The 17060-nt window shown below is 43.9% G+C and overlaps 1 protein-coding gene across 7 annotated transcripts; it reads right to left on the reverse strand.

The window, feature by feature from the left end:
- Positions 1-5011: 5011 nt before the first annotated feature.
- On the reverse strand, positions 5012-12322 carry LOC148542438 (uncharacterized). 7 transcript variants are annotated; one of them, XM_088468272.1, is made up of 4 exons: positions 12298-12322; positions 7608-7841; positions 7419-7529; positions 5012-6198 (listed from the first exon to the last, which is right to left on the reverse strand). In XM_088468272.1, exons 2-4 carry the CDS (start codon positions 7828-7830, stop codon positions 5405-5407), a joined length of 1128 nt encoding a protein of 375 aa, XP_088324398.1. In that variant the 5' UTR covers positions 7831-7841; positions 12298-12322; the 3' UTR covers positions 5012-5404. The 7 variants fall into 7 exon arrangements, with proteins under 7 accessions (XP_088324398.1, XP_088324388.1, XP_088324394.1 ...); XM_088468262.1 differs by lacking the exon at positions 12298-12322 and adding an exon at positions 11945-12029; XM_088468268.1 differs by lacking the exon at positions 12298-12322 and adding an exon at positions 11553-11615.
- Positions 12323-17060: the final 4738 nt, after the last annotated feature.

The following is a 17060-nucleotide window of genomic DNA, read 5'->3' on the forward strand; positions in this document are numbered from 1 at the left end:
GATTGACTTGGCCATTGCATAACATTCCACTTTTTAGCCTTAAAAAAACTCTTTGGTTGCTTTTGCAGTATGCTTCGGGTCATTGTCCATCTGCACTGTGAAGCGCCGTCCAATGAGTTCTGAAGCATTTGACTGAATATGAGCATATAATATTGCCCGAAACACTTCAGAATTCATTCTGCTGCTTTTGTCAGCAGTCACATCATCAATAAATACAAGGGAACCAGTTCCATTGGCAGCCATACATGCCCACGCCATGACACTACCACCACCATGCTTCACTGATGAGGTGCTATGTTTTGGATCATGAGCAGTTCCTTTTCTTTGGTCTTCCGGGTCTTTTGGTGTTGCTGAGCTCTCCGATGCATTCTTTCTTTTCAAGAATGTTCCAAACAGTTGATTTGGCCACACCTAATGTTTTTGCTATCTCTCTGATGGGTTTGTTTTGATTTTTCAGCCTAATGATGGCTTGCTTCACTGATAGTGACAGCTCTTTGGATCTTATATTGAGAGTCGACAGCAACTGATTTCAAATGCAAATGTCACACCAAAAATCAACTTCAGACCTTTTACCTGCTTAATTGATAATGAAATAACGAGGGAATAGCCCACACCTGTCCATGAAATAGCTTTTGAGTTGATAGTCCCATTACGTTTGGCCCCTTAAAAAGTGGGAGGCACATATAGAAAACGTTGTAATTCCTACACCGTTCACCTGATTTGGATGTAATTACCCTCAAATTAAATCTGAAAGTCTAAAGTTAAAGCACTTCTTGTTTGTAACATTTCAAAGCCATTGTGGTGGTGAATAGAGGCCAAAATATGAAAATTCTGTCAATGTCCCAATATTTACGCACCTGACTGTATTTATATCTAGAAGGATTAACCATGATCCCTTCTATATTATTGTCTGTTATCAGAATCATAGAATCATATTTCTTTTTGTATATTTAATACTCAGGAAGATCAGGGTATCCTTTATTTAGTCTCCCATGATGTGGGTTATAGTCTTTTTGTATATATGTATATATAACTGCATCTGTGTAGCTGGGTTAAGATCCCCGTTAAACTGCTGTTATGCTGTACTCATATACTTTACCCTCTGCTAATGTGCAGGCAGGCGGCTTGTCTATTAAGCGGTACACCTCAACCCCGACCAGGACCTGTGCGCTGTGCCTCCTCTTATTGTGAACCGTCACATTTGAATCTGTTTGAGTTCTGGCTTCACACTAGTCCCTGTTGCACGGATCTAGCTGGGACGTGGGTGTGATAGCTGAACACACACAGCAATTAGATATCAGCTACCTAATGATGTAAATATTATTACTGTAAATTTTTTTCACATTTTACAACACAGTCTCAATGCTGTGCGCATTTCGCCAGATATCCGGCTTCCTCAGCACAAATCAAGCCACCCACATAGCTTGGTTTAAATCCCCTATCAACCGTTGTTAGGGGCGTGTCAGGCGATTTTTATCATGTTCATAGAGATGTATGGTACTATTTACCCTATAATTCTATATGGTTATATACATATATTTACATCATACCATCTATCAAGTTATGGATTCCAGTGTCCTTCCATGATCACTGTGGCAATAGGTCACGTGCCCAGGTTCACTCTGCTATACACTACTCATAGGAATTGCTGTCAGCTTCACGCATTACGCAATTTATTTACAGGTTTTTTTTAACATCTGAAGTTTTTTTAAAGACTTTGCCATTACATACCAGTGTATTTATATACTAAGTTATGTCAGCCATATTCTTATCATTTATTTATATGCTGCTAAAAGGGTTCCATAGTGCCATACAAAGAGGATAGCATACCACAAAATACTAACGTATATTATACAGTGTGGAGCAAAAGCCTGGTCCAGTGTAAAATAGTAAAAATAATACCATAGTATGTGAGCAGTGAATGATTACTCCCACATTAGTGCTGACTTAATATGGAGCTCATTGTGTGCAAGCAAAGCAAGGGTTAAAAGTAGGAATAACTATAAATTATTTACACAAAGGTCACATGATTCACAAGTTAGAGAGGAAGCTAAGGTGATTACACTGCACAGGGACTATTCGTCCTAGGAAGGCATTTTACATTTATATGACACGGGGACAGATGCTCTATCTCTGTGGGTCTCATCTGCTAACCCACTGATCCCACCTCTTGTGTAAACCTGAGCAAGCTATTTTACAAGATCTCCTGTAATGACAGGGATGGTCACACATAAAAGTACAAGAGTGGGAGTATGGTGCACAATACAGGAAATCAAATGTTCAGTCTGATTCCTTAAATAATTTCTATCAAATTCCAAGCTTGATCTTATAGAAAACTAGCTTAAGTACCCGGCATTGCCTGGGTTTAAATCTTATTTATTATAGTTATTAAGTTTTATTATGTGATGTCGTACAAATCCATCCAGTGGAAAACCCAGAACAGGCTTCCTGGGTCAAAGTTCTGTCTGTCGCACTCCGCTGGGAGGTCCGACCGAGACCCCAACCACTTCATTAGGCATCCCAGACCAATTGCCACCCCTCTGTGAAGTTGTCATCCAAATCCATCCAGTGGAAGGCCCAGAACAGGCTCCCCGGGTCAAAGTTCTGCCCAGCGTAAACCTAAGGGAGGTCCGACCGGGACCTCAGCCCCCTAGTATGTCTTCTGGCATCCAATGTTACCACTCTGTGAAGATTTCATCCAAATCCATCCAGTGGAAGCATCAGAACAGGCTCCCTGGGTCAAAGTTCTGCCCAGAGGGAGGTCCAACCGGGACCCAAACCCCCCTTAAACTTGGCCAGGATCCAACTGGACGACCTCATGTTAGTTTCATCCCAATCAGTGCAGGGGTGTCCAAATGCATACCAGGACATACAAACAGACAGACCAATTAATTTATATATAAAATAACTCTCCTGGATTGGAATTAATTGTTTGTATTGTATAAAGCTTATTCTTTATTTATTAGAATTCAATAAAAAAAATCCATAAATTTCGACTAAGTTTCATGCTACCTGGGTACCTTGTTATTTTGCATTTCACAGATGGTTGTCCGGTATGGAGTGATATTGGCTATCCGTAAATGATTTACTATAATGCAGTTTTGCTTTTCTTTAATCCCCTTCCCCCCTCTTTTTCTTTTCTCTTCCTTTTCTTAATAGATTTTTATTTCTTTATTTTGTTTTTGTATCTTTGTTACAAATCAAAAATTTGATTGAAGTGTATTCTTGGTGTAATTTTATTTTTGGAAAATAATATTTGATATGATTGAATTGTAGAGTGTTCAAAAAATTTAGTGCACATGTTCATTTTTGTGCTGTATTTTCTATTAAAATATAAAGAGATTAAAAAACAATCCATACATTTCAAGATATTGGTTTCAAAATATTAAAATAAAGTGAATAAAGAAAAATAGGTGATTAAAAAAGGTTCACTGTGACTCTTGCTACATTTTATACAGTCAGGTGCATAAATATTGGAACATTGACAGAATTTTCATATTTTGGCATCTATTCACCACCACAATGGCTTTGAAATGAAACAAACAAGATGTGCTTTAACTGCAGACTTTCAGATTTAATTTGAGGGTAATTACATCCAAATCAGGTGAACGGTGTAGGAATTACAACGGTTTCTATATGTGCCTCCCACTTTTTAAAGGGCCAAAAATAATGGGACAAACTAAACAATCCTAAATCTAACTTTCACTTTTTAATACTTTGTTGCAAATCCTTTGCAGGCAATTACAGCCTGAAGTCTGGAATGCATAAACATCGGCTTTTTTAGATGTTGTTTGGCAAACTCTAATCTGGTCTTCCTGTTTTTGAGGCTCACCAATGGTTTACATCTTGTGGTGAACTCTCTATATTCACTCTTGTGAAGTCTTCTCTTGATTGTTGACTGACACATATACACCTACCTCCTGGAGAGTGTTCTTGATTTGGCCAACTGTTGTGAAGGGGTTTTTCTTCACCAGGGAAATAATTCTTCTGTCATCCACCACAGTTGTATTCCGTGGTCTTCCGGATCTTTTGGTGTTGCTGAGCTCTCCGGTGCGTTCTTTCTTTTTAATAATGTTACAAACAGTTGATTTGGCCACACCTAATGTTTTTGCTATCTCTCTGATGGGTTTGTTTTGATTTTTCAGCCTAATGATGGTTTGCTTCACGGATAGTGACAGCTCTTTGGATCTCATATTGAGAGTCGACAGCAACTGGAGTCTCTTCTTCATTCTCAGATCATTCTAGCAATGCTGGATTGGGTGTTTATTTTGCAATTAAGATCCCTACTGATCTGTAAAAGTTTACTAAATGTACTTCCCAGTAGAATGTTATTTAACTTAACCTGTAACAAGCAAAAAGCATCATAATCCGCTGCAAGGACTGGTGGTGCTGTACTCACGTCAGATGACTTAGATTGCAGAGAGCATATAGATATCACGCTGCACAATAAAAATCCCTTTCATCCCCATACAGCACCAGCCCCATCAATCTAGCAGCACATAATTGTTGGATGTTTCAGGTAATGTTACATAAGAATAGATACCCCAGAGAATGTGTACAATGTATGCAGCCAAAGATTGTAGATAGGTAGTGAGTGGGTAAGAGACCCTCCTACATCAAGGTGAAAATCTCTTAACGTTATATTCAGGGGATGGGTACGCGATCTTGGTGCACACAATGCCGGCGGTCAGAATCCCAGCGTCGAAATCACGGCAGTGGAAATCCCGATGCATGCAGGTAAGTGATCTATCCCTTTCCCTAACCCTTACTCACCTTTCCCGCAGTCTAACCCTAAACTCTCCCCTCCCACAGCCTAACCCTAATCCTAACCCTACTATTTACAGTCAGGATCAAAGATGCCAGTATTCTGACTCCTGTCAGGACTCCGGCGCCGAGATTCTGAACGGCAGCATTGTGTGTGTCGGGATTCTAACTACATCCATATCCCTATCAACTGCCTCAACTGAGGGAGGACTCGGAGACTGCAGTCACCGGTGACTGTCTGGTAAAGGAGAGGCAGGATGGGGTGGCTGCAAATATTCTACATGTATTTATACTGAAGTATCAATCATACTATTCCTCATTTTTAGATTTGAGTGTAGATATATTGGGAAGATTCTCTAGTATTACATTTGTCAAGAAACCACGTGACTTTATTTGTGTAACAGACATTATATCAACACGTCAAAAATTCTCAGAAGCACCAAATTTTCTTATTACAAAGGAATCTCACAAGTATTCCTCAAACTAAGGTGCAACATATGTACAGCTATCACATTAGGCCACAATCCACTGAGACACTCACAGTGCAGACAGCTCACATGGCACACACAGATATTGGTGGGCACCTTAGAGGAAATGTAAAGTGCATTAAACCTCTGGGGACGCATTTTCCCCTCTCTCTTCAGGTGTGAGTTTGCATGTGCCGTCTCAGTGCTCTGCCAGTGAAGCATTTTTTACACTTTGCACAAAAGCACAATTTGCTGTGTTTTTCTAATGCTTCCTCTGTATCAAACAGTTTTCCACACTTATGGCATTTAAACGCAGTATTCCCAGTGTGTTTCCTCTGATGTATCACCAGACTGCTTTTATGCCCAAATGCCTGACCACATTCATTACAGCAGAACGGTTTCTCCCCGGTATGGGCCCTTTGATGTATAATATACTGTGACCTATAATTATACTGTGACCCACAGATCTCACAGGGATAGCGCATTTTGCCATGTTTCTTTACTTTGTGTTTTTCAAGCTCGGATCCAGAGTCAAAGATTTCCCCGCATTCTTCACATTCCAATGGGGTTTCCTCCAGGTGTGTTGTTTGGTGAGTTTCAAGTTCAGTTTCATTATGAAAATACTTATTGCATATGTCACACCACAGCATTTCCTCCTCTTGGGAGCCTTGTGCATCTACAGGTTTCAATGCTGCGGAGTCCTGAGTTGCATCTTCTTGCATATTTTTCAAACCATCAACATTGTTATTTGGAACATCAAATACAAGACTGCCAGTATCTGTGGACTGTTTCTGTGGACAGTCAGAGTCTTTAGGATTTGTTTTACAGCTTCTTTGGTCTTTTAAGAATGCTCCTATAGAAGCTGAGCAGTACTGTGGGATCCACTTTGTTGAGGTGGTGCCATCTCGTGCTATCAAGAGAGTTGAGCCCGATGGATCATGGGTCTTGTTCCTCATGTCTGAGTCTGCTGGAAGGGAATATAAAAAAAGTAAATGGGTATGATCATTGCCCACTTTAACTGTTTGGCACCAGGCATGGCTCAGTAAATTAAACCTGTTACCAGATATGGTTTAGCTTTGTATACAGTACTTGGCACAGGGCATATCTGGCACCAGATGTGGCTTAGCATGTAACAGATTCCAACTGTTGGAGCTGGATTCTAGATTTCAGACCTGCTCATGCTACTGGTAGCTGGTTACTGAACCAGAGCAAAGGTCCTAAATATATAACAAAAAAGACTTACTTAAGCTGGGTACACACTGTCAGATATATTGGCCGATCAATTGATCGGCCAATATATCTGCTGCCTGTTGACCAGTGTGTACCCGCGATATGTCTGTGTAGACGTAGTTCACAGACATATCACATCGGCTGTGCTGCACAGCCGATGGACAGATATTTCTGCAGACATATCTGTCCATCAACTAGTGTGTACGGACGGTCTGCAGACCTGCCCCCCGGGACCTGCAGGCAGAAGCAGATGATGGTGATTAAAAAAAACACTATTCCCTTGTAATAATCCCCCGACCCGCCCCCCAGGATCTGCAGGCAGAAGCAGATGATGACCGTTCAGTGTGTATGAACGACCATTATCTGCAGATCACTCGATCCGCAGATATATCTGTATAGTGTGTACCTAGCATTAGACAATGAGGGAAAGTTGCAGGTGAGCAGTAGCTACTGGTAACTTTTTCTTAATGCAGCAATCCTCCTCCTCTCCAACTGCAGTAAATATAATGGCATATAACTACCACTTCTGTCATATTTCTACTACTAGTATATAACTTACTGCCAGCGTATTATATTAATATTGGTCAACAACTGTTGGCATATTAACTAATATTGCTAAAACGGGCATATTACTGGGAATTACTACTCCTATGATTGTTGCTAGCAAGTAACTACTAAAGATGGGAGACGCTGGATGAGAATAGAAAGAAGCAATCCTAAATAGGTGTATTAATAGTGAGATAATTAACAAGCAGGCATTAATGCCAAAACTTGAGCTACTGATAGTTATCAATATAGTAGCACAATTATTATGGAACACATGCAAAACAACATGCCACAGAATCCAATGAAATTACTTATTTTTAACAGGCTGATCTTTAATTCCATCATGTTTAGAAATAAACATGACAGCTTATTTGTTAGTAAATACACATAATATGGCTGGCAATAACCTACCTAGCTCTTGATGAGTGGACACAGAATCCCCACACATTTCACTGTCCGAACTGCCTTCTGTCCCACTTAGAGACTCTATGTCTGGCTCTTTAGCGGAGGTCATCCCAGAAACTATGCATAGAAAGTAAGATGCTAAAAAAAGGAAATGGGAAAATACTAGATATTCAGTAGTAAACACAATATCCTTACCATTTCTTGTGACTTCCAGGAGTATTTGAGTGGTTTTGGTTGGGCGTCCACTTCTGGGGCGAGTAACAATTGTGTTGAACTTTTTCCATCTATGCACTATCTGTCTAACTGTGGATCGGTGGAGGTCAAAGTTTTTAGCTATGGTCTTGTAGCCTTTCCCAGCCTCGTGAGCATCAACAACTTTTCTTCTCAGGTCTTCAGAAATCTCTTTGGATCTGGGCATAGTTCACAACCCTGTGTCATAAAGAGCAGACTAGTGATGAAACATTTTTGCTAGCTTAAAGGATCACAAGCCATTTTTTGGATAATTAGAAAGTCACAACATATGGTACCAGAGATGTTGTTGCCATGAAAACAGTTGAGTTTTAAGATTGCCCTCTTTTATTTTATTTAAACTATATGGTAACAAAAATCAGGGCCACACTTTTATGTATCATGGGTATTTTACAAACTACTAAACTTAAATATGTCATATTATATATAACAATTACCAGTAACATTCCCAACATGATGTCACAACAGCACCTTATAAGAAGTGAAGATATTGAAGATAGCAGTAATAATGGAGGGAGGTACTTTACTATGGGATGTACAGTAGTTAGCATCCAGGTGATCGGGATGCCGGTGCTCAGGATACAGCAGTCGGAATCCCATTGCCAGAATTGCGACCGTCGGCATCCTGACGGTAAGTTTTAGGGTTAGGTGTATTCATATTTTGATCAGCCACAGAAAACACAGACCTATAGTAGGCTCTCTGCTCTTCCCTGTCTATACTTCTTTCCTTGGCTTCCAGCAACTCAATGTGCATGATACACAGAGTTTTTCACCATTTGTGCTGGGATGAGCTACTAAATGTAGTTCATCTTGGATGTTCTATCACCACCTCAAGCTCAATCTTTCTAAAACTGAGCTGATAAGCGTTTCACCAGCCAACAGACTATGGGCCAATTGTAATAGTCTCTGGGACGCTAAAAGTGCCTATGTTTTTTAAATTTAGCCGTGAGAATTAAAGCAGCAATTCTTTTACAGGAAAACCGATCTAATTTTGACTTACTGCTTTAAATGTGGCTGCTAAATCATAGAACATTGGCATTTTAAGCATCTCTGAGCCTAATGGTGCGTACACACAGTACAACTTTTATGAGCCATTTGAACGATATTGTTCATGTCGTTCTCGTTCATTTTTTTGCAGTCACCAACCTGACAACGACAAACAATGCGCGTTTCCACATGAATGATAATGATATCTATGGTCTTTCATGCATGCAGGCCAACTTGGACGATTTTGTAAAGATTTGCCTGTAAAAAGATAGCTTCACTGACATATATATCATAGATATCTATCAGTGCGTACAACCAAAATCATTTGACCTGCACTACAGAAAGTTGGAGGGAAATCTATCAACGATATCTATGGTTGTTCAAGTTGTTCCGTGTGTATGCAGCATTACACTTGGCCCTATATCTGTTAAAAAAATTACAATAAACCCTACATCCCTCAAGCTTGCAACATAGGTGTCATAACTGCCCTTTGTGTCCCACAACAAATCTCTATCTAAAAATTCCTACATTCATCTAAGAAACATTTCCAGAGTATGTGCATTTCCTCACACAAGACACTGCAATAAACTGTTATTCTTGCACTCATTATCTCTGATATTGACAACTGCAATTCATCCTTAATTGATCTCCCCCATACTAGGCAGCAGGCTGGAGAAGGGCACCTGCCTTCTTCATTTGCCAGGCGCCCGCTGAGATTTTGTTACCAGCGGGTGCTTGGCGGCTTCTCTGCAGCCAGAGACTGGAGTCACTCCTGAGCGCCCGCCTTCTGGCTCCCACAATGTGTGTAGGGAGAGAGAGTGCAGAGTGCACGGAGCTGTCGGACGGCGGCGGATACAGGAGAGGGGCTCAGGTAAAAACAATGTTGTGTGTGTGTCTGTATGTTATTGGGGGAGATGTACTAAACTCTGGAAAGTGATAAATTGGAAAGTGATAAACTACCAGCCACTCAGCGCCTAACTGTCATGTTACAGGCTGTGTTTGAAAAATGAGTTAGGAGCTCATTGCTTGGTAGTTTATCACTCTCCAAATTATCACTTTCTCATTATGTGTAAGGGGCACTACTACTTTAGGCATTGCATAAGGGGCACTACTACTGTGAGCATTGTATAAGAGGCACTACTACTGTGGGTATTATGTGTAAGCAGAGCCGTAACTACACTTTTTGGTGCCCTGTGCCAGAAAGAGCATTGGTGCCCCCCTCATTTTTCAAAGGGACATAATGCACCCACAAAAAGGGGTATGGCCTCATGGGGAAGGGCCAGTGAAGAGATAGGAGAGGCCAGAAGATGCTGGGGATGAAATAAGAAGAAGCTACAAGCAAGAATGATAATAAACAGACATTTGACAGGCCCAAACAGCACCCCCTGCCCTGTGGTGCCCTGTACGATGGCACCGGCCGCACAACCCCAGCTACGGCCCTGTGTGTAAGGGGCACTACTGTGTGTCATAACATGAATAAGGGACACTACTATGTGGTGTAATATGAATCAAGGGCACTATTCAGAGATGGGCGCTAATTCGATTGCAGCTGTGAAAATACACTAATGCATGCCAAAGCACAGCCGGCATAAAGATGCCCACTGCTGACTTCTCACATGTGTACGACGTCACTTACCTGCATAAATATCCGTAACATCGACGCACATCGAGTGACCATCTTTCCTTTGTGGCAGGTCTGACCTGCTGCAGCCTTAGCAGCTCTCCTGACACGTAGTTTTTCTGACCGCCCGTTACCACCCCCAAAAACTAACAGCCTGTCACTCACTTTGCGATGGATTCTTCTGTGCGTGCGTAATCGCAGTGCGATAGCTGCGCCCGAGGAGTGGAGCTTATACGCATGTGCGATGGCAAACAATCACTCGATTTGCATGCGGATTTGCCATTGCGTCCGTCTCTGAATCTGGCACTATGTGCGGTGTAATGTGAATAAGATTGTGCTACCGTGGGGGTACTATTGTATGGCCACACCCCTTTCCTGTGAGGCCACACCCCTTTTTGCGGCTCATGCTGTCCTTTTATAGAAACTGGGAGGGCACAAATTTATAGTTTGCAGGGTGGCGCTGAACACCATAGCGCCAGCCCTGTTGGCTCGCTATATATTAACTAGTAGATTAGACCCGGCATACGCCGGGTCACCTCAGTCTCTGCCCCCTCATTCAGCCCTGCCCTCTACCCGCTGTCTGCTATAAGCACCGTCCCAGCTATTCCATCCACACCCTCCAGCTCCTATATTTATCCCGACGGGTGGTCTCCCTCGCAGTGGGACTCGGGGGCCGTTATGGCGAACTCCCAGGCTTCCACTGCACACGCATTGAGGAGACAGGACAGACCTTCTACAATTATTATATAGATGTTAATAAACAAATACAAAGTAAGTTTCTAAATATTACGTTGCACTTCCTAACATCACAAAGGTTATTTACGAACAGATCTGCGCTAAAGCAATAACAACACATCTGTAATATATGTATAGTAATACAGGGAAGTATTAACACCAGTGCTATTTGTATATTACTACGTGCATACAGAGTAAAAGGTCAGTGCTTTAGTGATACTCGTGGGCCACCTGTATTAGGAATCGCCATTAGGGTAGTATAATATACAGAAATCATGTGCACTAATATAGGTAGTTTGTTGTAGTCACAGACCTGGCTACGGGGCACGGGCAGCGGGCTGACACACCAGTGGGATAAACACACACCCTCTGATTGGCTACAAAGCCGTAAGCTATACACTGCAGCGGGGGTGACTGGGAGATGTAGTGCCGATCCCGCCTTCCACGTAGCCACAGGTAACGCATAGAACTACAGGAAAAACTAGCCTATCAGCGACCACGGCATCCACACACACAAAAACAAACAAACAACAATCAGCGTTAACTACCGCAACCGGTCCCCACTTGGATTCTCCTCATGACCTATGCGGCGTGCCCTGCACACGTCTTATCATATGAGCAGTTTACTTCTTTACTTCTTGTGGACTCTAAAAAAATGGCGCACTATTAACCCCAGAGGCGATGATGATCACTGATATATTTTTTTTTTTGGGGGGGGGGGGGGTTTGTTTGAAACGTGAGAGAAGATATTTAACCACTTTCTGTCTAGTACAAATTCAACACTTTGTTGGGGGTCAGATGAAAGCAAACTTATAATCATAACATCGCTCTTTCTAGAACAGATATTATTTGCATTTGTTATTAACATACAGTTTTGTTTTTAACCTCTTATTAACTATGGAACAGATTACATAGAGTAATGTATTTAAGTCATACTTACCAACTCTCCCTGGTTGACAGGGAGACTCCCTGAAATAGTAGCAATCTCCTGTAAGAGTCTCGCAATCTCCATGTTTGCACCTTCCCCCAGGGTGTAGTATGTAATACTGCCGGCTGATCGCTAATAAGGTAAGTATAACCAACCCTATTTTCCTCCCTAACCCTCCCTAAGGGGTGCCTAACCCCCTTCTAAGTGCCTAAACCTAACCTCCCCCCCCCCAGTTCCTGCAGCCTAAATAAGTCTCCCGGGGGGGGAAGCCTAAACCTAACCCTCCCGAGGGGTGCCTAACCCTAAGTCCCCCAGGGAGCCCTGACACCTAGCCCTCCCCCCGCAGCTGTCCACGCCCGGCTTACCTTCGTTCGGTGTGCCGGACGTCGGGTTCCCGGCGTAGGTCTAATGACAGACGCCTGTCATTAGTACCTTGCCTGGATTTAACAGTCGGGAAGCCGGCGGTCGGCATTTAGACCGTCGGCTTCCTGACTATTTCCCTTCCCCCATTATGTAGCTGTTATTTATTTGGTAAAAAAATAAATCAGACACACATATCCCCAGGGCCGGTGTAAGCTATCTGGACGCCCTAGACAACTTTTCATCCACTGCCCCTGCTCCCTCCAATACTTTGCCACACTATAGTGACACCAATTTAGAATATGCCAGAAAGCAGTGTCCCAAATTCATAACATACTATATAGAAATGCCCCAACTAATATGCCGCACAGCAGAGCCCCATAATCATACTGTGCTTCATAACACTGCCCCCAATCAATAATATACCACACATCTGTGCCACAAATTCATTGTATGATACACAGCTGTATCCCCACTTCATAATTATTCTATACATCAATACCTCCAATGGAATTGGTATGAAATACCGCCGGCCTAACCCTCCTTAGGGGTGCCTAACCCTAACTTCTCCAAGTGCCTAACCCTAAGTCCCCCCCGGGGTTGCCTAACCCCTCCCCCTAGCCTAACCCTCCCGGGGGGGTGCCTAACCTAAGTCCTCCCCAGGAGCCCTAAACCTAACCCTCCCTCCAGCGGCTGTCCGCTCGCGGCGCCCGGCATCCCTACGATCGGGATGCCGGGCTCCCGGCGTCGGGGAAATGCGGGCGTCTACATCTAGACGCCCGGCATTTCACCCTTGCCGGGAAATGGCAGTCGGGAAGCCGGCTGCCGGTATTTAGGCAGTTGGCTTCCCGATTGCCTCCCCCTCCAATACGTGTATGTTAAGGTAATAGTCCGAGAAAAAACACTGGTCCTGACTGATACTTTGATAAGCTGCAGGAGCCCACTGCCTAAGTATGCGACACACTGGTCCTGTCTGACACTTTGGTAAGCTGCAGGAGCTTTTCCTCAGAGTCTGGGAAAGGTATTAGTGCTGCATATATCAACCCAAGGGAGAGGTATGCAGGGGGACTGGACCTCACGCTGGCCTAAGAGATCTGCGAATGGCTGCCGTAGACTTCAGAAGGGGTGTGGCCACAGGAGGAAACAGCTCAGCAAAGCCAGACCACAGTAGAAAGGCGCGCTGAGCTGAGGGGAGGAGCCGCTACAACAGGGAAGGCTGACTCCCCTGGCTGAATATTAACCCCTGGGACGCTGGCTTCCCACGCCGATACTGTCCCTGGTGGTCTAGTGGAAGTGCAGGGTATGGGGGGCCTGCATCCACCTCAGCACCTCCGGTCTGTCCCCTGGGACTGGAGGCAATGACTGCTAATAAGCCTTACCATGTCCCCGTACGTCCGGTTGCAGTCTGGGAAGTCCGCAGGGCCCAGTTAGATCCCCAGATCGGTACTGGTGTCATGGCGCCGGTGGGGTGACGGTCCAAACGGACATAGAGGGTGAATATAAACCTGTGGTGAGCAAAGCGAGCCCGTGAGGGGACAAATTTATTCTTTTAGTGGCCTTTATGGGCATGGAACTGCACTTCTGCCCTCGCTTCACGTCACTTCCAGGTACAAATACTGAAGAGGATCTATACCTTTCCCTAACTGCATATATTCCTACTCTCCCAGTTGTTGTGGGAAGCTCCCAAATCTTCGGGTAGCCCCCGCACGAGTATCTGGATCTCCCGCATCCTAGTGAAGTGGACAGGATGGGGAGATAATTTCTGGGAATCGCTGCTCCGTATGGAGGGGGCAGAGCGTCATTTATCCCCGCCCCCTCCGCGTGGGCCCTAATGACATAGGAACCCGGCCCCACCATCGAAGTGTCCAGCTGTCTCTCCTTTCTGGGCATCTCCGAGAGAGAATTTAGTAAAAGTAGTGGGTATGCCTAACTGTGTGGAGTTTGTATATTCTCCGAGATTTTATGGAGAATTCACGAGTCTATAGGGAGGGGAGGGGCTAAATGGCACATATTGAGTCATTTAGCCCCGTCCCCTCCTTGTGGACCTGCAAATTGCGCCCTTTTCCAGTTATGGGGCGGGGCCTAATGACATCTACAGTCCGGCCCCGCTCCTCCCAAAGATGTCAGCATAATTTCCCCCGGGCTTTTCCAAGGGAGGAGTTCTGTAAAGTCGCTAAGTATGATATACTGGCTCCTAACAATTATTAATCTTAGTGTATGTGTGCATGTGGTAGGTAATATAGGGGCTCATTTATCATTCAATATTTGAGGTAAAATCCCTGAAAACACACGTTTTCGGGGGTTTACCTAAAATACTAAGTATCCCCCGGATGTCCATTGTCGCTGGCAGCCGCCCCCATAGGTTTCTATGGGGGATGCGATGCTGCCAAATGTACCAATATCCGGAATGCGAAGCATCCCGATATTGGCCCCAGCAGCTAACGCCATCTGAAAATAGCGTTAGCCGCTGTAGTCTATAGGCACTTACCACATATCAGCCAGCAGAGGGATCTCCCAGATCCCTCCACTGGCTCACGTGCAGTCCGTGGGCCTGTGCATGCGCAGGAGCCCCGCATGCACTCCGGCCACATCGCAGGAACGGGCTCCTTTCGAAGCCCGTCTCCCTGCATGTGCCGGTTACTACATCCAGCCGCTTATGATCGCATTTTGCAATGCGATTATTAATAAATGGGCCCCATAGACTAAGCTCCACTGGGGCAGGAATTTACATGAGTGACTAAATGTACTGTGTAATACGCTGAATGTGTGCGCGTTATATAAATAACTGGTTATACATTTCCCTTGGTGGGGAAACGGGAACTGTTGTTTTGCCTTGTAAATGATTGCCATATTCTTTACAACAATTTCTTGTGAGCATAGCGCATTAAGAGTTTTTGCAAACACATTTTCATTTGTTTTTATGATATTCCACCAGAGCGTTTTATATAGTTTTACCATTGGTAGATTATTTGGTCACCATGGCCCGGATGAGTTATGGGAGTCAGATAAGCACTACATTGTTTGACCTAAACTACACATGTAATTGACCCTATGGGGTATATTTATTAAAGGGCTAGATAAATGTTAAGTAGAATCTAATTGGTTGCTATGGGCAACATCTCCAATTCTAAAAACCTGCACTTTAGTAAATATACCCCTATTTTTATGAGCACAATTCTCGTATATGCAGCTTGCACTATGAGCCCTTACCTCCACTTGTATGTATGTATGTGTCTCTGTATATATCTATCTAATATGTATATACACACACAGACATATACACAGAGAGAAAGAAAAAACGATGGCCACAATGGCTAGCGGCAAATGATGAGTATATGTGTGTGTATATACACTGAAGTGCCAAAAGTCATGGGATAGCAGTAAAGGTTATGGTTGGTGGGGTCAACGTATTGTGACATCTTGGAAATGCCCAGACCTGCATCAGTTGTAATCTGACATCTCATGAGTCAGTGTGAACACCGGCTAGGCTGCTCACGGCAAGGCAACATGAATTATTGGTTTTCGAACTGGGCATGATAGTGGGTGCCCAATAATTGGGACATTCCCTTCAAAATTGTGCGGACATTCAACATTTCTCAATCTACGGTGTCAGGAGTGTACCTGAAATTCCTCATGGAAGGCATTACCACCCACCATGGACAATGCTGTGGTCGACCACGTGTGCTTAATGATCATGACCAGCGGTGTCTGGCCAGAATTATCCGTGGTAACACACAAGCAACACTGGATCAAATCACATCCACATTCAATGCAGGAGGTACAAGGTGCATATCCAGCAGGTCAGTGCAGCATTCTTTAGCTTCCATGGGATATGAGAGCACAAAACCCACTACTGTGCCCCTGTTAACACTATGACACCAGACAGCGTCTCACCTGGGACCATGACGTTGTTAATTGGACCCTGGAGGACTGTCAACATGTGGCATGGTCTGATAATCAATGTTTACATTTTTTCGGGCTGATGGTATGTCACAAACCTGGGTCTAATGCTGCGTACATACGCAGCAATTTTTAGGACGACTGAATGATAATGATATCGTTATCGTTCAGTCATCAAAAAAATCGTTCAGCTTCAGCCCCAAAACGATGAACGATAACGACCAATGCGCGCTCCTGTTTGTAGTTGGTAGTTATCGTTCATCGCCCGAACCTCCCGTCCAACCTGACGATATTATCAGGATGAACATGTTCAGGGATGAGGGAGGGTGGCTGGCACTGAACTGAATCGTTCTTCATTTCGTTCAGTGTTTCTGCTCAGTGTCATTAACGACACTGAGCACAGCCCTGCCGGGGACACACGGGACGATGTCATTCATGGAGCGAATCATCCCATGTGTATGCACCTTTAGCATTTCTAACAAGTTAAGACATTCCTTCATTGCTGTCTCCAGGCCTATGCAAAGACATTCCATTGCAATTACCTGATGCACCTGAGCAGCTCAGCAGTGCTCACCTGATCGTCTGCTCCAATGGGAATGGACTGTCTGCATTTTAAATCTGTATCTGCAGTCAGCACATTGCCTGAACAACATGTTCCTTCTAGGCTCCAGGCTTTACTCCTTGTATCCTGTTATTGTGTCCTCTGTGACTGTTATTGCTACTTTGTGGACTCAGTAATGCTCTCTGTAGCTGTTACCTGCATTCCATCTGCCGCTATGTATTCGACATCTGTCAGTGCTGCCCCAACCACTTCACTCGGCCAGCAAGTATGCCGTTACCTGCTTTTCATCTGCCGCTGTGTATTGTC

Source organism: Taudactylus pleione, unplaced genomic scaffold (genome assembly GCF_031769625.1).
Source record: "Taudactylus pleione unplaced genomic scaffold, aTauple2 ptg000012l, whole genome shotgun sequence".
NCBI classification, from domain to species: Eukaryota; Metazoa; Chordata; class Amphibia; order Anura; family Myobatrachidae; genus Taudactylus; species Taudactylus pleione.